Source organism: Lepisosteus oculatus, chromosome 4 (assembly GCF_040954835.1).
Source record: "Lepisosteus oculatus isolate fLepOcu1 chromosome 4, fLepOcu1.hap2, whole genome shotgun sequence".
In the NCBI taxonomy this organism is placed as follows: Eukaryota; Metazoa; Chordata; class Actinopteri; order Semionotiformes; family Lepisosteidae; genus Lepisosteus; species Lepisosteus oculatus.
Window position 1 is genome coordinate 51154980 of NC_090699.1, and position 22252 is coordinate 51177231.

At 36.4% G+C, this 22252-nt stretch overlaps 1 protein-coding gene across 3 annotated transcripts in view; it reads right to left on the reverse strand.

Moving 5' to 3' along the window:
* shq1 (SHQ1, H/ACA ribonucleoprotein assembly factor) overlaps positions 1 to 22252 on the reverse strand; it is a 75746-nt gene that overhangs the window by 38410 nt on the left and 15084 nt on the right. For all 3 annotated transcript variants that reach the window (XM_015347287.2, XM_015347288.2, XM_015347289.2), the window contains 5 exons: positions 20326 to 20480; positions 18128 to 18240; positions 13301 to 13428; positions 5226 to 5380; positions 4628 to 4681 (listed from right to left, as the gene is read on the reverse strand). In XM_015347287.2, coding sequence (XP_015202773.1) covers positions 4628 to 4681; positions 5226 to 5380; positions 13301 to 13428; positions 18128 to 18240; positions 20326 to 20480 — 605 coding nt within the window. The remainder of the gene's footprint in view (positions 1 to 4627; positions 4682 to 5225; positions 5381 to 13300; positions 13429 to 18127; positions 18241 to 20325; positions 20481 to 22252) is intronic.

Sequence of the window (22252 nt, forward strand, 5' to 3'; positions counted from 1 at the left end):
CTGCTTGGCACCACTTGTTCCAGTTACATTCATCTTTATCTTCATTTTATATATTAAGCGTTTACCAGTATTATGTAATGCAGTAAAGAAAACTGTAAAATACTAATGTGATGTGTGTAATGTATATATTAATACATAAAAACACCAATTGTATTAAAAAACAATACATAAATAGTACTGAGACTCTTCATATGGATTTCATGCAAATGCTAATACCCAATTTGTAGAACCAAATAATGTTACTTTGCTGTATGTATCAGAACAGATACCATTTTAACTTCAAACTGAAAACGAAAAGACATTGATTTTCTGATGACAGCTACTGTAATACTTTCCCTCTTCCAACAGCAAGCCAGGATAACTTCTTCCTAATTGTAGTCATTTATAGACTAATTACTCTTAATGACTTACTTATACAGAAGGTAAATACTTGTGGAGCATTGAAATACCCCTGCAAAGCCAGTACTTTAATTGTCAGAAGTCTTTTAATCAGTTCATTTGTTTCAGGGTTGTTTCCTCTGCTTTAACAGTCAATAAAAGAGCTTTAGAAGGCCTTTTAATTGTTAAATCAGTTTGTTAATCTTTGTCTGCCTGCTTTGATTGCATTTCGAGATTTCTAATTATCATTTTGTTACTGGTCTTGTATGTTTTTAGAGTGCTGTTAATTGCTCTCTTATATAGTTTGAGATAATGAGAAGTATAATTGTCTGTCAAGTGCTAAATCCATGCATCTCATGTGGCCTATGAAGAGGTAATACCAGCTAGGAATGAAATTTATTAACACCCTCACTTGAAAAAAAATGTAATATTTGTCTTACCACCAATGATACACCTCTGAAGATTAAAATACTTTGAAGGTTTTTTTTAAAGTAATCTATGAAAATGACTACAATCTAAAACTGCACTTTATGTTTTTATCCCACTTCTACACAAAAAGGAAAGAAAAATGTTTCTCAACTTTCAGTTGCCAAATTAACTATAGTACTCTTCAAATCAAAACCACAAAAATCTGTGACAAAATTCTTTTTTAATTTCTACATGGCACTGTGACCTGATTTTCCAGTGTTCTTTAGATTAGCCTTAAAAGTACAAGGCAAAAAAATAAAAGGACTCTGGAGCTGGCATGAATCAATCTGGGTGATATTAATACCACATAATCAAAGACACTTAATAGATTTCAAGACCGCATACATCAAATCGAGGGCTTTGGATTCCCACGGTCATTATGTACCTCATGTGTTTTATTAATATATGTTCAATAATGGGAAAGAGCAAATTAATTTAAGATCATTTAACATTTGTCAGTCTGTTATGATTATGACAGCAATAAGATCCACTCCAGTTCCCTGGTCTCAGTGACAGAATTATCACGGATGTTAGACCTTGTCATTTGAGTTAGGCTTTTATTTACCACACTAACTGCAAACTGCCTTAGAGCTCACTTAACCAAACAGGCTTTGCAGAAATGAAAATCTGAACTCTTCTCAAAACATGAATGACAGGATAGGAAATTCAATGAATTGTTGTTAAAGTTATCATACAGTTGAGATTTCCACAATATTATAGTGTGCTTCACAGACCTGAACTAAATGATAATTTACTGACTACTGTAAAAAAATAAAGGTGTTGTGATCTAAAATGATCATGAAAAAACGGAATAATCCTGAGTATCGTTTTTTTTAATCGATTGATGGCATGTCAATAACTAATGTATTTTGTATACAAGGGCTCAGTAGAAACATTAAGTGGAAACTATAAACTGAAAGGCTTGAAAGAATTAATTTATAATAGAGACCAGCTACTGACATTTCAGTTAATTTATCTAGGTGCTCCTGAAGGCCACTGTTGTTGGAGGTAGATGCTGCCTGAATGCGTGATGTCTCATTTATCGGATAAAACTTGAATGATGCAAAAGCCCTGGTCAGGGACCAAACAGCCGGGAAATCTCTTACCTTCCCCTACTCAATCATTCCATTCACCTCTAATTATCTGACATGCACGAGTAAAAAGAGTTTTCCCCTCATTTGCTCCTTCAGAAAAGAATAGCAAACTAAACTCAGATTAGGGGACATTAGAGAAAAATGCAGAGGTGTGATAAAACAGACTTGTAAAACAGCTTTCTTAACTGATACGAGGGAAGATAATCCGTTTATGTTACCTTCCTTTTCTCCGTAAGAGATGTTAAACACTATCTTTTATAGTGATTATCTCTAGACTTCATTTAAACCTGATATTCAGCTCATCATATTTCTTTCACAGGAATGTAATAACTATATTTTCCTAAGCCTAAGAACCCTATTCAGGGAGCTTTTCAAATGTTCCACTTTCATAAATGAGCCCACGTAAGAAGCTCTTTGGAAACATAAACAAAAACCAACCTGATACTAAATTAAAGTCATTTCTCAGAAATACATTGAGTGCTAAAAGTAGGATAGTGTGCTTGGTAGAACATAAGAAAAAAAAAAACAAAGTCATGCATGCCTGGTTTTGTTACATATTGCTGAGTAAATAATGTAAATCATCCTTGCAGCTTCAATAAGAGAGATGAGAAACCATGGCTCTCCTTACATGTTTTCATGAGTTTGTTTCAATTTTGTTACAACTGTTCTTTGTAACCTGTTACAATACTAATCTGAAACTTGGTACACACTGTAACCTCATGTCTAACTTGCTCAAGACAGATGGAATGGTCACATGTTTTATTCACCATAAAAAAATCAAAAATCATTCTAATTATGTTATCTCTGAATATGGTTGATTGATTGAAAAACATTAAGTATAAAAAGACTAGGTCAAATATTACTTCCAGATGTGGCAGATATCTAGGTATCTAGTCTCAATAAAGTTAAGAGCTGGTGAAATAAGGTTCCTGCATAGGTAAATAAGGTGCTCACAAACCAAACAGCCTCTGTCTTTGGAGCAACTTCCAAGACTGAATTGAGACTTGGAATCTGTTTCATCATACTCAAACTTCCACCTCCCCTGTTTGGACCTTACAGTTTGCAGCTGTGTCTTTTACTACCCTAACGGGTTATCACATCCCTGGTGAAATGCCATGAACAATTCTTCTTTAATAAACATTTTACCAATAAACTCCAAACCTAATAGCTATCCTTCTCCTGCCAATGCAATTACGATATGGCAAAACTGCATAAACACAGATGATCATCTGACTGCTGTGTTATTTCTTGATGATGCCTGTCTAGTACCACAAAATACTACTGTGGAAAACGTATTTGGCTATACGCATTTGTGTGACTGTGCAACTGAACCCTGTACTTGAATATGATAAAATATATAAAATGATCTTTCCTTTCTTGAAGACAATGTATAAGATACACACAATCAGATATATTGCGTCAGATGAGAAAAGCCAGACCTTATCCTAGAGATAGGAGACCTCTAACAAAAACCAGTTTGCTGCTGCACGTGGTACTGGTGGACCAGTAGGTGGCACTATCCCTTTGGACAAGAATTTCCAAACCAATAAGGCAGTATGGTGACAGGGGACACTATGCTGTAGGAAGTTTCATCCTTCAGGTGAGACATTAAATCAAGGTCTTCTTTAAAGATCCCATGGCACTGCTTGTAACGATAAGGGTGATAACCTCTAATGGCATTGGTACTGAGGCTGCTGGAGCACAATGACTGCCATGCATCACTCAGGCAGTGCATACTGCACTAGACTGGTAGTCCAAATGGATACTTTCCCATATACAACACACTTGCAGAACACTTTGGATAAAAAGCAACATCTATATAAAATAAAGTATTAATTATAAGATTGTTAATTATAAGTGCTGAGCTGCATGAGTGTGTGGGTTGTAAAGAAACAAGTAGAGTTAAATTCCAAGATGAAACATAATGAAAAAAACACAAACAAATCCAGAAGAAGGTCTAACAACTGAAAGCTGAAACGCTGTTCTTTTTCTTTTTTACTTTTTAGAATAGAATCAACCCATACTTGTTGATTATTAATTGTATATACAGCAAAAGTATTCACCCCTTCCACATATTTTTGAAAGTAATTTTTAAAATGAAAAATTCAGTGATTGAACTGAACACTTTAATGGGTGAGAGAAGACACTTTTGTGGGGGCAAAACTAAATTAGTTCAGGTGCACAAACTTATTTTGACAAGTCACACAATCAGTTAAATAGTCTCTGTCTGTGTGCAATAATGGTGGTTGACATGATTTCATAGTCAGGCAGAGAATTTCAAGCAAAGATTAAATCATGAAGACCACATAGCTTTCAATACTCATGGATAAAGTTATAGCAAGACACAAATTGGAGGAAGGGCATAAAAAATTCAAAGAAATCCCTTTGAGCATGGTGAAGTTTATTATTAAACAGCATCGTACCAACCAGACACTGCCTACATCAGGCTGTCTCAAAGCCTTCATAGAGTTTGCAACAAACATTTAAGTTATACTACAAACACAGCAAAAGGTATTGTTGTCAGATAAATGTTCCATTAATGTGTAGGCTTAGCTTGAGTATGCTAACCTCAGAGAACAATTTAATTAATATAACATAAGAGCACAGTATTTCAGTTATACACCCCAAGCTTCTTCTTCTTTGCAAAACCAATAAATATGTTTTGGGCCTGGGATTTGCATGCTTACCTCCAGCCAGCTCAGTGTTCCACTCAGTTTTCTGATATTCCATGGAGACTCCACCTGCAATTCAGTATGAGCACATACCCTCTGAAAAATTAATCCAACATTTATAACCTGAAAACCCTCATTTACAAACTGGGCAACATTTTGCAATTGTGTTTGCCTACTGTACAAGTACCCTGTAGTCATGTTTCAGAATATCGATTTTGCTTTTCAATGCCGCAAATATTTTTCATTCCAGCACAATATGTTGCACTATAACTCAATGAAATGTTCTTAAAATAATGATAAAAAGAGCTATTGTTTCTATGGATTATAAAACAGCGAAGAAAGAAAATGCACTAAAGTTTCTTACCGTACAAGATATCATTAGTCCCTTACCAATGAAACCATGAGAACTTAGTGTCAAATATGAAAATATTATCTGTATTTGATGCAAAAAAGATCAGGATTATTTCAGCACTATGAAATACTGTCACTGGAGCACTTCAGTGCTTTAGGACCAACAATATGAGCAAAAAAGGTAATACTGATTAATTGCTGCATTATTGCAAACTCTGCCATACCAAAGTGGGTTATATGGAGCCGAAAAATAATCACTTACATTTTTTTCCCCTTCTGTGACACGGACCTCATAGACGTATGCCAGGATTATATCAACCAGGCTGATCCACACCTGATGGGTGGCTTTTTTATCGAGCAGGTAGGATTTATTGCTGAATTTTCTGAGCTGCTCCTTTTCCTCTTCAGAAAAAAACACTAAAGAAAAGAGTATTTGTAAGTAGAAAGATGTAAGAAGACAATATCTGGAATTCACTTTGCACACAATGTTCCTCATATTAGAAAGTAACCAAGCTGTTTACTCATACCTTCAAAACCAATGAACTACCAACAACTATGGATAAAACATTGTGACAGATCACTAAAAAACAATAATTTCAGCTAGACAGTACATTCATAGGTTTATCTTTGCTGCATTACAGTAGAATGTTTTTACAGATTAATGGTCATTTTCATGTAAAAAGCTAAGAATGTTGTTAAAACAGCAAACATTTTTCTGTATTACTGTATTACATTTGAAATATATCATTTACTGCTAATATTTAAACCACAAAACACTTCAATATGAAAACAGTGTAAAACCAAGAAAGCAAAACACTTTCGAGTTCTTTGTGTGTCAGATTAGATGCTCAACACACTGTACTCAGTAACTTCTGAAACTGCTATCTTATTATAAAAAGTAATAGAATAGCTGTTTAACTGATAATACACTACAAAAAACATGAAAGCTGATAAAAATATCTGGTCCCAAATGTGCTCCAAAGACTATTTGAAAGAAATTGTTCAATCTGGAAATTAGCACCCATGCTTTATTCACAATCACTGGAGTAAGTATCCAAATTATTTTTCTTTGGAATGTTCTCTAGCAGTATCCTACTCGATCCAGGAAAAAATAAGAGAAACAAGTTTTTGATGCAGAACCTATCTCAGGAAGACAAAGTGAGAAGACTACTAGCTTCTAGGTGTAATCAGTTTGAAAAGTACGAGTCCATGCTTTGTTCCTAACTACAGTGTACCTCCCTGTTTAACACATGCAGAAAAATAATCCTGATGTGCTGTAATTGTTTTATATTTATATATCTTGATTTTCCAAATGGTCTTGCTAAATTGTGGACTCAAAACAACAGAATAAAAGGGCTTTTCTAATTTAAGTTAAGTTGACTGGCTTCACAAGGCAGGAGTGTCCTGCCATACAGTACTACTTAAGGTTCTTGTGATACATCAACTTGCCAGGTTTGTGTATCTCACCTCATGTCAGAAGCAGCATAAGCCACAAAGTGAGGGATTAAGACGTCGTGGAACCAAAATTATTTCAATCTATTCTCAAACTTTCAAATGTGTAAGATGCAGTGCTAAGTGGCTTGGAGCCAACAGAGGAATGTGAGACAGCAAAATGTTTACAAAGCTGCTGAACTTAATGTATATACAAGGTTTTTTTCTAGAAATTTGTTTTATATTGAAAATTATTTATTTTGGAAAACTACGCTGCACAATGCTTTATATGGTAGTCAAGTAATGGAAGCATGAGATCTGTTAGAAAGGGCCAGTACTTTGAAAGATGATAAGCGAAAAGGACCCTTTTCATGGCTTGCAATAATTTGAAAGCATAGACCTATGGGATTGAAGCTGAATTACTTTTGCAGCACATGAGACTTCTTTCAAACGAAAAACTCATCTGACCGATGAAGCTAAAAGCAGCCCCCTTAACAGACCCTCCAAAGAGCACCCTGCAAGGTTTCGTACGCTAAGGAAAGCGACACCACAACTGTTTAAAATTATTTTCTTGGCTCTGCTGCAGCCTTGGCACTTGTGAGAACAGAATTCTTGCTGCATGATGAAATACTTATTATCACTACAGACATCCTCTAGGGGGATGTTGCAGACATCTTAGAATACCTGGCTTCCTCTTGAGTCGAGCTGCTGTAATTCATTGCGAGTTTCTTTTTCATCTCTTTCAATGTATAAACAGAGAAATTCCTGCCAAGAAATCTGCTTCCAGTAAACAAGCCTTTCATAAAGGACAGTGGTTATGCAGAGTTTCAAGCATCGCCATTTTGTTCTTAAACCTTCAGGGCTTTCTACCCTCAAAAAGTCCAGTGACAAATCAGACAGAGAGAAAGTGGGTTTAGCCTTGTCACAAATTAAAACAACAATGAAATAAAAAGTTGAAAGCAGTGCCTAGAGAATATCTGTCAGACTAAACAGGAGGCAAGAGTCAAACACAGAAGTCTCTAATCAGTTTAAGATGGTTCTTATTTTCCATTGTTTCCCTGTTTTCTATCAGAGATAACTCTAATAAACCAATTCCCTTGGACACTGGTTAGGTCTTCGCCAGCCTGCCAGTTTGCTTTCAAGCCTGCAGGCCCCAGAGCTACCCCAGGGCCTGCTTAGATCTTGGCTTTATTCAGCTGGGAATATGCTCGCTACCCTGAGCAGCACACTTACACAGCACTTCTCAATCCACCGCCTGCAGTGGAGATGGACACTTTCAGTCCCATGTCGAAAAATCAAAGAACACAATTACACATGATCCACTCTGTCATTCTGAAGTGAAAACCACCAGCAAAGGAATGTTAACATGAGGCACAATCAGGTGTTCACAATGTAATGCCGCTACAAAACGGGGGACCGGAAATAGGGTTCTAGAACAAACATACATTTTCTTACAATCGGAGTCCACAAACATTTTAGACCTCAGAACAACCCGAACAGATGTGTCTGATGATTGTGTTTGGTTTTTCAAGATTACACACTTTTGGAAGTTTGTAGGTTTTTTCCCCATTTAGAATTTCACCTAATACTGAGAATCAATAGAGTTCAACAAGGTGTGTTCAACACACTGCCATTACGTCTAAGACTTAACCTGGGCTTATCCAATATTATGTTTAAGAGCCTGTACTGTGTATACATATGGAGTACAGCCACATTTGGGTTGATCAGCATGTACTAGATTAATCAATGATGTATTTAGAAAGAATAAAAACACCATAGAGTAAAATCCTTTAAAGGAGAAGATTAAAATTTATTTCACCTGTTGTTGCTTTCAATTTCCTCCACTCTTTACGTGACCGTTCTGCTAGCCTCAGAAGAATTAATTAACTTTTTTATTGAACATTTTCCGTCGACATCTGTCTACAAAATCTGTCCTTTAATTAGGAATCCTGAATTTCTTTGTCTTCATTCCAGATGGCACCACTGACATTGAGTAGGTTTGCCTCCCTTTGATTGTTCAAATAATGTAATTAACTTATGTTCACATTTTGTGAACATGAAAATAAGTTTCAAGTACACTTATATGTCTTAAATATTTCATCATAGCAACCAATATTGTCTTGTTCTAATTTTGCTGATTAACAGATTGTGTTACTAAGTAATATTGTTAGACCACAGCATAACTGTCAGTAATTCTGCATCCTGATCACAGCCTGCTATTCTCTGAATTTAATATGTTAAATACTGAAGCAAGGATTTCATTTTGCACCGAAAAGCACTCTTGTTAAATCACTTTTGAAGGACTCTAAAGCTATTCATGCGAGGTAAAGCTGTACAAAGGCAAAATGATTGCTCTCATAATGTTAACTGCATTCCAGTAAAGACAAATGATTGAAAGAACACTTGACTTGTCTTTTCAAATGGAACAGTAACCTGACAAATGAACTCATCAGTCCTTAGGTGCCTCTATACTGACAGTCAATGGCAATTCAATTCAGCTCTATTTGGAGAGGAGGGAAAGAATTTTCAGGTATGCAAATGGAGCTATTTAATTGAAATCTCCAGCACTGCCTGTTATTTCTTTGCAATGGTCAAGCTTGACCTTGTTGTTTGTAATGAAGAAATACCTCTGTTTCTACTGTTAGCAGAAAAACCCTCAAAGTAAATGCAGTGTGCATGTAAAATATACTGTATTTGCACACAATTAAAAAAAATACATTCTGTGAAACAAAGATTTAACACTTTAACTGCTATTAAATAAGTATATTTTAAATTGTTAGGTACTACCCAGTAGATTCATTTGTATAACATATTATGACATATACATATATTGTCTGAAACCACAACACAGTACACTACCTTATTCTTCAATTTGTATGAAACTAACAACTTTTTAAGACCTTAAATACTATTGTGTTAACCGCTATTTTAAGTAGCACACATACCATAGGACCTCAGTTATTAATATGACAGCTTCTTCTGGGTAGAATAGCTCTTCAGGAGTCATTTATGGAAATTATTCAGAAGAAAATCTAAAGCACACAGCTGTGTATCTGCGACTCTTAAACTGGATGCCAGGTAACAGGCTCCCGGAGATTTCAATTTGAAGCTCACTTTTTAACCAAAGCACCCTACAGAGATAATGCTATCTTTTTAATCTAAATCCTGCTTTACCCATATGACATCCAACAGTAACATAAGCTCTGACTGTAAGCCATTCGTTCAGGCTGTAAGCTCTGCAGAATTAACATGCTGTTATCAACAGACTGCATACAACTGAACAGCCTCTCGGTGAAGCAGCTACTAAAGCCCTTATCACTTTAATCTTTTGAAAAACAATAAATCTGACAGGTTAAAGTCAAAAAGCCAGGCATCATGTTGCTTTGTATGTCTTCTATGAGGACTGGTTTTACATGCTTTCTTACAATGTACAGTTAAAGACTTATTTGATGGAGATGGGATTAGTCGGAAGACGTCGTGGGCTTAGATCAGAAAGCAGGTCCACTGTTGTTGTTTTTTGGTTAAAAAATTATAACTAAGGGCTTTCCTGATCTGGCATAAGCCAGCTAATGTAACAAACAACTGGCATAGTGAATCTAAACCCTTAATAAGGATCTTTGCAGAACTTCTAAATGGCTCAGCGAGTACAGGCGCTTGCCCCTGAACAGGTCGAGCTCCTTGATCCAGGTGTTGCGGGTTCGAGCCTGCGACATGTCATTAGTAGACTGGAACCAACTGGCAGCGTGACACTGACTGAACACCCCAGTCCCAAAGTGGGTTGGACTCGTAAGTCAGGGCTCCCTCTGCTCTGAACAAAACAGAGACCCTTATCTCCTCCCGAGTACCGTAAGTGAGGAATTTGCCTCTCCACCAATCCGCGCTGTACCTCCTGTGCAAGGATGTGTCCTCTGTGGCGTGTTAAAAGACACTAGTTCTTATTTCCTAATGTGACGTGATAAAAGACATGTTAAAAGGCTCGAGAATGGATGGGGCACAGGAGTCTGCCTACAATTCTTCATTCTCCTGTGTGCAGCAACAGCGTTTGTAGCCACAGACAAAACATAATGTGTTGCTTGCAAATCAGGAGTCTGTAACAAAAAATACTTGGCACTTCTAAATTTAAAAAAAGACTCCTTTCTAAACCCTTTGCATACTTACTTGTTGAGGCCGTTAATTTGTGGTCCCAACAATTAAACAGCCTTGAGGTAGTCCTCACTCATTTCACAGAAAACAGAAAGCAAGGAGGTTAGCAGGCAAAATTCAAACAGCCTATTTTGAATAACCACTTCATTAGTACTCACACGTATCACTCCAGCCTTGTTATATTTCCCCATGACAACAACTTGGACATGCTCAATAAACACCATAAAATACAGAGAAATCAGCCAGCTGGGATATAATCTGACATCTGTTTACAGTTTATGGCATGGCTGAGGGACTAGTGCCAAAACATTCATTAAATGGCCCAAGCCAGGTAGGCTGGGTGTGAGCAGTGCATCAGGCACAGGGATGTGAAAGGTGACTATGAAAGCTACATGCCTTGACACCAAGAGTAGCAGATCAGCTGAGAAACATCGAATAGGCAGTTGCTATAGTCTGAAATAAGTAAAAATCTGAACTTTCTAGTGTGTGTGGGCATGCACAAAGGCATTTCTTTTCTTTGTGGGCATGTATCATCTACCACAATATGTTATGTTTCTGTTTTTCCTGAGGGCAGAGACTGCTCTGACTGAGCTATCACTTGTTTTGACCAGTGACTGGCCAATGACAACTATCTCTGATCGGTCAAAGAAAACATTCCTATTGTTTCACCTCTATGAAATTAAACATGTGCTTTGGGTTACTAGGAATAAATACCTTTCATGGAGCCCTAGTACTCATCCTTGTAAACGATTGTACCTGGTTGATATGTTACAAAGCCCATTATAAATGTGTATCCATTTGGGGGTTCCAGAAGTCCTAATTACAAAGTTGTGTGTTTCAATTGAATTATTTAATGCAAAAAATGTTTTCAGTAAATTGAATACAAGGGCTATGCAGTCAAATCCTACATTTTAAATTAGTTAATGTTATCATAATTTATTCAACAAACATAATGTGAGTGTGCCTGTTTTTATTTTGACCCTGAGTCCTTTAATATCTCATTCAGATGTTTAGACTCCTAGCATATCTCCAAATTTCTTACGGTCATATCTGTAAATTCATTGTTTAAGGAGTGTGCCGCAATTCATCAAACAACTGCTTTGATCAATAATAAAACATTGCTTTTCTGCTTTGTTTTGTCACTTCACTAGATATCAATCAATAGTTACGATCTATCTTCACGTTCACAACAGGGAGCTCCTGAGCCATAAATTTCTCTGACAAACTGCTTTGCTATGTTCATTGATTATGAGTTATTTAAGTAGTTAAGCTTTCAATCAATGAAATAAATCTATCAAAACTGACTTGGAACCCATAAATTCTACTGACTTGCTTACTGTTTGCTAGAGAGAAACTGGCTGCCTCAAGTAAGTGTTATGCAAGCATCATACACACATACACAGAAGAAGACATCAAAATAATATTTAGAATCAAATGCTTGTTTTAAACTAGGGTATTTTAACCGACTGCATTCTGTTACTTATAAATAAAACTGTAGAACCCATTGCCATGTGCAAGAAATCCCTCCTGTAATGATGCCTAGCTTTGCATAGTAGTGAATAGTCTTCACTACACACCACCTGCTGGCAAACCTTTATTCCTACAACTACAATTCAACCTCTGTGTCCACAATTTACCAGGATTAGTAGTAAAAGAGCAGTTAATGTTTTCTTCCTGAAGACTGAAATGTCATGTGGTAAGATGCAAAGGTAGGCAGCTTAACTTACTATAAACAAAATTCTAGCACATACCCGCATAAAGGTCTTCTATTTTGACACAACAATGAATTTATGCTTTTTTTATCAGAAGACTTACATACTCATTGTCTAATTAGTAAGACTTTAAGTTCACACCTTAATAACCAGTCACAGCAACCTGCCAAATGCCTCTCAAAGGCTTAAGCGGTGGTCTCCATACACAGGGAGTTTGCCTCAAGTAACTTTATTCATTCAATATCTGCTCATCTGTGACTTTATTAAGGAAGTACAAATGATTGTAAGTGACATATTGTCAAGGCTGTAATTTATTTAAAAAAATCTACTTTTGTATCACTCTTATACAAATTCTCTGCAGCGCTATACATTGAATAAAAATATCCTAAACAATAAATGCATATCAGAATGCATGAATAAATGAGTAACAGCAATCAAAAGGCTGCATTCCAAAGAATATACAGATTTCTATTCCTAAAATGTTGTTTTAAATTTAACTGATTTTAACAACATAGGCAAAGAAAACAAAAACACTGCAGGCAAGGAAATATAGATAGCATGCAAAAATCCCAGGATTTGCGATGGGAATGCATTTCTGCAAAAGTAACAGGTATCATTTTAAACAAGTAGTCAAGGCACAAGGTGATAAAACAAAGAGTAATTATCCCATGCAAACCAAACTGCCTTACTTGTTAATATATTCAATTTTTTGTGTGATTGTATTGAATTTTGTCTATAGAAGCCCTATCTTTAATCACAATTTTTGAAGAACCTTAACTTAGAAACGTACAATTAAAAAAGAACGAGATTTTATGTGGTTTGGAGGATAAATAAAAACACACTCTGTTCAAAACCACAGATCACAGCTATTTTCAAAAACAAATTTATATAATTTAAGTGATTTGCTGCAATGCCAATCATGAAGTGTCAACTATCATGGGCAATGAAGTCAAACGCAGCAGGAGATACCAGCATGAAAGAGAAAGACTCTTGTCAACAAGCCAAAAACTACTGCAAGTCTCATAAAGCTTCAGTATGAAGAAACACTTACTGGCTCCTTCACCCCCATCATGGCCTTGAGTGATTTCTTCCTTTATCTTCTTTTTACTCTCCACTTCAACCCACCAGGGTCTGTATTTCAGCACGTTCTGGACTGCATCATCTTCAAACAAGTCTGCCCTGCATGGAAAGGTACATTCAATGATACACCAATCAGACACAGGTACTCAAACAGGAATACAAACGTAGCCGTACTGCAGTTGTAAAAAGTTAAGGATGCTTCTAAGAATAAAGGTAAGCGCATCAAAAGAAAAAAAATGAACACAATGAATTAAATACCCTCTGTTTTGCATCTCAATGCTCTTGTTTTCATCTGGGTACGGAACAAATTTCATTTCAACAACAATCAGCTGAACTGATCTGTATTTATTACAAGCTCAGTGATACCTTTAACTCACTGAAAATCAATACTGGGTTCATTAATCAAATTATTCTAGTCCTCATAATTATGTGAATATATCAACAATATTTTGGTATTCTTGTAGTTAGACTAATATATTGCAATTACTCCTGAAACTTTCTCGCACCTGATTGCTATGTCTGCACCAAATACTGTAAATGCACCCTGATTGTATTATCTTTCATGTTGCTCATATTAAAAGCCATCATACCCAGCAGCCATATCACCCTGCAACTCACAAGTGGCAGCCCACTGAAGTTAAGCAGGTATGAGCCTGGTCAGTACCTGAATGGGGGACCTGCTGGGAAAAACTGTTGGAAGTGGTGTTAGTGGGGCCAGTAAGGGGTTCTCACCCTGTGGTCTGTGTGGGTCCTAATGCCCCAGTATAGTGACAGAGACTATACTGTAAAAAGGTGCTGTCCTTTGGATGGGACGTAAAACTGAGGTCCTGAACTCTGTGGTCATTTGAATTCCCAGAGCGTTTCTTGAAGATAATAGGGGTTTAACCTCTGTGTCCTGCTCAAATTTCCCTTTACCAATTATGGCCTCCTAATAATCTCCATCTCTGCTCTCCTCCCCACTGATAGCTGATGTGTGGTGAGTGTACTGGCACACATTGGCTGCTGTTGCATCATCCAGTTGGGTGCTGCACAGTGCTGGTGGTGGTGAGTGGATTTCCCATTACCTGTAAAGCACTTTGAGTTGAGTGTCCAGAAAAACGCTATGTATGTGTAAGTAATTATTATTAAAGGCTGCCATTCGTTCTGTGAAATGGTGCTTGGGGACCTGCGTGTGGCACTCCTAGAATTTCCAAACAGGTACCTCAGGATTGTGATGCTGTGGGAGAAGCTGTCCTTCAGGCTAGACAATAAACCATGTCACTCACCACCTGATAATCAAAGATCCCACAGCACAGTTAAAAATTAAGTGTCTCATGCCTAGATTCTCCTGAGTTGACCCAATCCAACCTTCATAAACGGCAATCAATTTTTCACTTTACTACCTGTTTAACTGTGTAATGCAACTGTAGCATGGTTTACAGCTACCATATTGCCCAGGTTTTTGGTGTACGTTCGTAGTGGATGAAATGGGTGCTTTCTTTCTTATTTATGTAAAGTACTGTGGGATCCACTGGGACAAAAAGTGCTATGTAAATGTAATTAATTATTCATGACAATGTACTATAATCATCAAGCAAAGTGTCCAACAGGGATTGAGGCTAAAACCAAACAGTCAATGCTGTTTAGCTGTTAAATATTTATGTTTTCTTTCTCTTTTTGAGACAGATGTGACTCGTAGATTTACTGTTAATATGAAAATTTACTCTTAAAGGCTTATTTGGCCTACTCTAAATTGTATGCAATTGTGAAAGCACTTTATTTCTTTAATATCATTTAATGTTTATTTATTATTGTTTTGACAAAGGTTTCTTGTTTAAAATATACAGTACCTTTACTCCATATTTTGGGATGTGCATAAAAAACATTTAGAAAATACATGTCTAATTACATTTAATTAGTCTGACACTACAAAGTATTCAAACTACAGTAATGGGGCTGAACAGAGAGCTTATGATAAAAGATTATCAATAAAATACATGCCTACACACAGAACAAAATGTATTTACGGAAAACAAAAGTCGTTTTACAGAACTTTTAGTTTTTACAACTTCCTTCCAAAAACGCATGAGCAGATCTTGCAGTGTACTTATCTGTGCATGCTACCAGACCTATGAGTGCTGAAAAACAGTCAGAGGTAAGCAACTGAATTAAAATGACACTACTAATTAGCCTACATGTAACATGAGCTACTCAGTGACAAATACTAATTACTCACTACTAATTAAAAATAAAGGGCTCAGATGTACTTGCAATTCAGCCAGCCCCAGGTGTGCATATTATACGCGAACCACCTTTTTAAAAATAATTATTATTTTTGTACTGCTAAAAATAGGTGCAGACATTCTTTTAGGTGAATAGATATTTTTGCATATAACAAATCTAATTATCTCAACCTCTTATATGTTATGTAAGTAAGCATTTTCTGAATAGAGAAAAGAATATAAATTGTTGACAGGTGTTGTTGACTTCCTGTTGAACATTCTAGTGCATAATGGAGGCGCATTTTACTTTATTTTCTGCCTTAAAATAAACACAATAATCAAAATGAACAGATTACTTGGTGAATCAAAATCAATATCGAATTCAAACAAAATATCACATTTCATGTGAAAACAAATTACATTTATACTTGAATATTTAAATATTCCCTCAGCACACATCTAGTAAGAATAATAAACAACAAATGCCAATGTCACCTCAATTATAAATATTCACACACCATCAGAGGAAGGCAGGATTCTCACTAATTGTCAGTGACAGAATTAGTCATAACTCACCATGCTCACTGGATAGGGCGGTGAGTTGATGGTTGAGTTCTGCACTACCTAAAGGTGCTGGTGCCACAATCTACCAGAAAATCATCCTGATTTTCTAATGATAAATCTCTCTATATAGCAATGTCAGTTCAGCTTTGTTAAAGTGGCGTAAAAGAACAGTCTTCCTCCATCCTTCCATTTCTGCTTGTTTCATTATATAGCCACTTAGATTCCACCCATCCATTTTCCAAGTCCTTTATCCACTACAGGGTTGTAGAGGAGCCAGAGATTATCACAGCAAGCAAGGAGTGCAAGGCAGGTTACACCCTGGACAGGATGTCAAGCTTACACCAGGGCCAACCTTCCCAGAAGCCAATTAACCTACCAGTTATGTCTTTGGACTGTGGGATAAAACAGGATCACCCTGAACCCCATGTAAACATGGAAAGGACATACTATACATACCCCACACAGACAGAACCCCAGGAGCAACAGAGACGTGAAGCAGTAATGCTAACCACTGCACCACTGCTCACTTTAAATAGCCACCCAATTTGAAACTGTCAATTGTTTTTTGCAGATTTTACTTGCGGTACTTTGGCACTGTTGACACACTAACAGTGTCAATGTTAATGGGGCTCAACTTTCAGTCCACAGGCTCATTGAGCCATTCAGGTTCGGACATGTCTTAAGTTCCACAGCGCCTTACAGGAGAATTAGCACTGACTGGAGGAGTGGCACAAGTCTCACTGATGTCACTGCAAGCTCACGGGCACCCAGGAAGTCACAGGAGTCGCTGTTCTGCTGAGTGAACCTCAGCTGGCTAATCCTAACTATACTCCACATCACACTCTGCCAGTTGTGCGTAGTTGCATAGGAAATCCTTGGAGCACATTACCCAGGCTCGAACCCATAACGTCCTAGTGAAAGTCCTCAAGCCCGTTTGTTAAATGCAGACTAAAATTTTTAACAATATAAATATAACAATACAAATAAAATTGGATGCCCCACACACATTTTTCAAGTTTGATAATGTTCACATATTCCACGCACATTAACAATAAAATAATCAAAGTTTATACAAGAGACCAAAAATAATCACCCTAAAACATCAGATCCTGAAAATCCATTAAAACCTACGTTCTTCTATTCTTTTGGTGCTCATCGATGCCTCCTGGACAGATGTGCAATAACCCTATTCCTATGCAATTCTGATGCAAATCCTGACTGTTGAGCGAGTGAGCGGGTTTCACACTTAACCTTGACTTCACAAGACAGAGCTGATTCACACTGTGATCAAACAGCAGGAGATGTAGATTCTCCAGGCAGCATAAAAAGCTATCACTTTTCTTCTCTACAACACTTGCATTCACCATCCATGCTGATCCATCACAAACTCATGACAAATGAACAAGTCTGGCATGTTTCTAAAAAAAGAAAAGCCATGAAGTAAAATAACGAAATATGAAATAATTTACAGACACCGTAATTTTCATCTGATGTGACAAATTTGTTAGTACTTAACGTAAGAGCAACAGGCTTAAGGAACGTATAACTACTTTCTCTTAAGAGAAGACACAAAAAAGAGAATTAAATTAAGATAAGAGTACAAATAATTGCAGAATGCCAATCAGAAATAAAAACATATGTCAGGAAACATCCCAAAAACATAAAAGTGATAGAGCTTTATAGTCATGAACACATGGGAAGCCAGGGCTTCCAGAGCTCTAACCTGGCTGCAGAGCATATGGGAAACGAACACAGACACTTCAGAGATATGAATTAACCTAGCCTGCATGCATTTGGAAGACCAGATGGAAATGGAAAACCGGAACAAAATACAGGACCTATGAGCATTGAGGCAGCGGGGCTACCGACTGTGACACCTGTATCTAAATAAAACTGTCAAAAGACAGTGTTTAATGTAACTGTCATAAAAACACAGAGAACACAAGAAATGTTATGAAGTAATAGCTCAATTTCACAGCCTAACAGTATGTTTTAACAAGGCCAGGCACACAAGGAAGCAACACTGTACTTACAGGTAATGGTCAGGTTCAAACTTGGCAGTCTCAGCAGCCAAACGGCCCTGTCTGCGCTCAGCAGCTGAGGTGCTGTCTGGACTCTTCACATCAATGACATCACTCAACTCGTCCTAATGGGACAGATCTCTGCATTAGTGTTTCTGACAAGTCTGAGCCCAGTGCCAGACAGTTAAATGTCTCATAAAACAGGACTACACTGTGCATCATGTCATTTCACTGTTTTATTGCAGCTGCAAGCTCATCATCCCTCTTGTGGCTAAAGCTATAAAGAAATGAAGTTCACAACCAGCGGAAAACAAAGAAGAGGTCTATTAAACTGTCAAAGTGAACTTGAATGCCAACCACTGACAAAAACGTAAAAAGCTAACACTGACAACACCACAAGGGTAAACTTCTAAAAGACTTTAGAGGCACTTTTAATTCTTGAGAATTCTCATATTTACAAAAAAAACTAAATTACACACTTTACATAAGACTAATATTTTGCACTTTTAAAAGACTTAAAACCTACAAATGTTCACAATTCTAACATTTCCCAGGGAGAATGAAGTCTTTTCCTTGCTTTTGATGCTTTTGACAGACTTGACACCTGACTAACATTGATTCCGCGGCTGCACCGAATAGTACTGCAAATAGATATTTACTGTGTGATGCAATGCATCTGTAGCTGATTACTGAGTAAAATGCAAATGTTGTCATCACTCAAATAATACTGAAGTGCTGAGCAAAGTCCAAAGTGTGGACAGAGTACACTACTGTAAGCCTGGGCAATAGTTATGTGCATACCATTGAGGACAGTTAATTTACAAACATTTTCTGAAAATCATTGCTCAAATTCCTGGCTTTATATAAACCTACATTTTCAGTTTATGATTAATTTACTTAGCTTTTTTAATCAAATTATGAAAGAATTAACATTCAATGCTTACAAAATAAATACTATTACATCTCCATTTTTTCAGATGTGCAATATTTATTAAATTATAGCACTGAGTGCAGTCTTTTAGCATTTTATAAATGACAAAACTGGATTTAAAGCCTCACCTATTATGTCCTATGAACAGCAACAGTGGTTATACTTTATTATTGTTGGTAATAATCCCCCCCACACACTCAAGGTTCTTATAAAATGAGTCTCAAATATGTATGGTTCCTTTTAGCATTATACTGAAAGCATAATAAAGCATCTTGTGCAAAATTAAAATGACATCGGGGAGTAGTGTGGCAAAAAGCTACTCTTCGAAGGTCAGAGTTTTGTTTACTCATAAAAACTACGTCTTTGCCGAGATAAAATACATCAACTGTCTAATTAAAATGAATGCTGGAATAAAAAAAGGAAAATTTCCAAAGCTAATTTATACTTCCAAGGCCATGTGCTGCAATAAAGAACAAATTAAATTAAGAGGAAGGCTTCAAAGCACCTAATATCCTAATCTGGGACATTTTCAAGTTAGAAATAAATAACTCCCCAGGAAATGTTTATAATTTACTGTAGTATTTAAATTTATTAGAAAGCTTCAAGATGTATCCTTTCTTAGGCAAATTAACACATATTAATTCCACATCCATTTGCTATGAAATATATGACTGATGTATTTGTGTAACATCATAGATAAAGTTTATTTCAATCATCACATTGAAATCTCAAAAATCCTAACTTAAATCTCCTAACTTAAAGTGTCTGAAATCTCCGAGGCATTGATACTGAGATTATGGATGACACCTTAAGCCACTTTACTGTTATTACAAGAATCCCTTACATGTGAATTTCAAAAGAGAAAACTAAAGCAAGTATTAGGTTCTGAAGATGAAGTGTTTCTCAAAATGGTAGAGAATTTATTTTAGGCAAATCTAAAATAAATTCTCTCACAGGATGTACAGTTACTACATAGTCACACTCTTTACTCACACCCTTTCGCACTATGTAACCTCTTCTACGCACAGACTGAGAAGGCTCTCCAAGGACTCCTGTTGGTTGCAGGAGTAAGGAACAAGCTACTCAGCCAACACCCTAACTTTTTTAAAATCTGGAAATGAATGAATGAGATCCTTGGATTAATTAGCAACAAACTACAAAAAAGGCTAGATGGGTCAAAATGGCTAACAAAAGAGTGGAGGCCTTCTTTTGTTATGGTCTTAAAGCTGGAATCAGTACCTTTTAAACTGTCCAGCAGCTGTTTTTTAAAGAGACATACCTGCAGTCTGGTGAAAATCCCAGCTCGTTGGTTTCCAAAGCCATATTTGTAAAGCCTGCCAAGTTCTTCTTCAGTGATCTCTACTTGCACTTCCTGATCTACCTCCCAGTCAAAATCTTCTTCATCACTTTCTGCCACACATTCTCCAGAGAGCTCTGAAAACACAAATAGACAATACGAAAGAGTTATGTCAATAACATATGAGTAATACTGTATACAGATATAAATAAAGAACAGAAATGAACCAAAAAATGTTAATGTATTTCCAACATAAAATGCCACAGAAAAGATACTTTTCTTGAACAAATTTGCAAGTCATGAATATACACAATAAAGTTATACTTCAAGGAGTCACTTGCTGAGTATAATGACGAACTGAACTTTATCGTCTAAATCAATACTTTAACTAATGTAGCAGTTTTTTAAAACATTTTGTGTGCTAAATTAACTGAGAGAAAAAGTGTTATTTAACATTTCTTCCTGGTTTAGAGTAAAAGCTAACTTTCCCCCTAATTCAGACACTCCTCAAAATCAAATCGGTAAATTGAGAAAAAACAATTGTGGCAGAAGGCGCCGAATTGTAATCTTGTAATGTGCAGATAAATATTTGTCTGTTTGGGTATATATTATCATAATGATAGGAACATTTTTACAAATGCTTCTTCTATGGTTATTTAGTTTTGGCCTGATGACATTCATAATCATTTTGATTTTTTCAATAGAAATGTGTTTCTAAATTAAACACTCACAAAAAATATTTATCAAAACATAAACCAATCACAACACAATTATTACTGGTAGCATAATGACAAGAGTTCTGGCTGCTCATCAAACTTTTGTCATACACATGACTAATGAACTGTGTATAAAACCTATATGCTTTCACCGCCTACAAAAACTAAAAATACTCAACACAAACAAATTGGCCATTTCTCTTACAACATTACGGTATGTTAAATTCTTCATTTCGATTCCATTAGACCCTTCGGAAAAAAAAGAATGTGCAAATTGTACAACAAGGCACTCTCCTTGCAGATCTCTCCATAAAAAAAAACAGCAGATGGAAAAACAGCAGAAAATTTAGAAAGGGAATTTAAAAAAATAAACTTGTTCACAAAATATTCCAATGGTAAGATATTATGGCTGGGTTACAATGTACTCATGCAAAAACTATGAAGGTAATCCCCTTTTCCCTTACTTTCTAAGATTGCAAGCTCCTATTTTATTTATTTGGTTTATTTTTGGATCCGTTGTTGTCTTTTATGGTTCTTTTTTGAATGATGATTAAAAACTGAGTATCATAACAGGTCATGTCTTCTAAAATCATTATTTATAAACAGCTTCAGTTTTTGCCACTTTACATGTTTCTGAACGTGTGCCCGATCTGTAAATAACTAAAACACCTCTCATAACTGGTTCAGGGATTACATAAGGGAAGAATGAAGCCAGAAAAGAACAGCCTGGTAATGGCGCAGAGTCAAATCACCCAGTAAATTCCCTTGACAAAAACACAGCTGATGAATTGTGCAGGTTTTATTGATCCCTAAACAAATTAAATATTCAATTGGATCTGTGAAGTTTGTGCCTCCATGCACTTACACACATCACACCTGCAAAGTCATGACTCAGCACAGAGACAGCAGAATCAGGTAGAGGTTAGGACTCTGGACACAGGAAGGTCCAAATCCCAGGTGACACACAGATTTTGTACGCTAATGCAGGGTACTTCGTTCAGAACGTACCAGTTAACTGCCCGGCTGCTGAAATGGGGACATATGTAAGCAGCTTTGGACAAATTAACAGACAAATTAACACTCAAACAAATACATTAACACAAACTAACACAGCAAAGAAACCCTTTCGATGAAGCTGTTTATTCACTGGCTGGACAAGTAAGGGTGAATAAGCTATTTTATCCTGCTTGCAA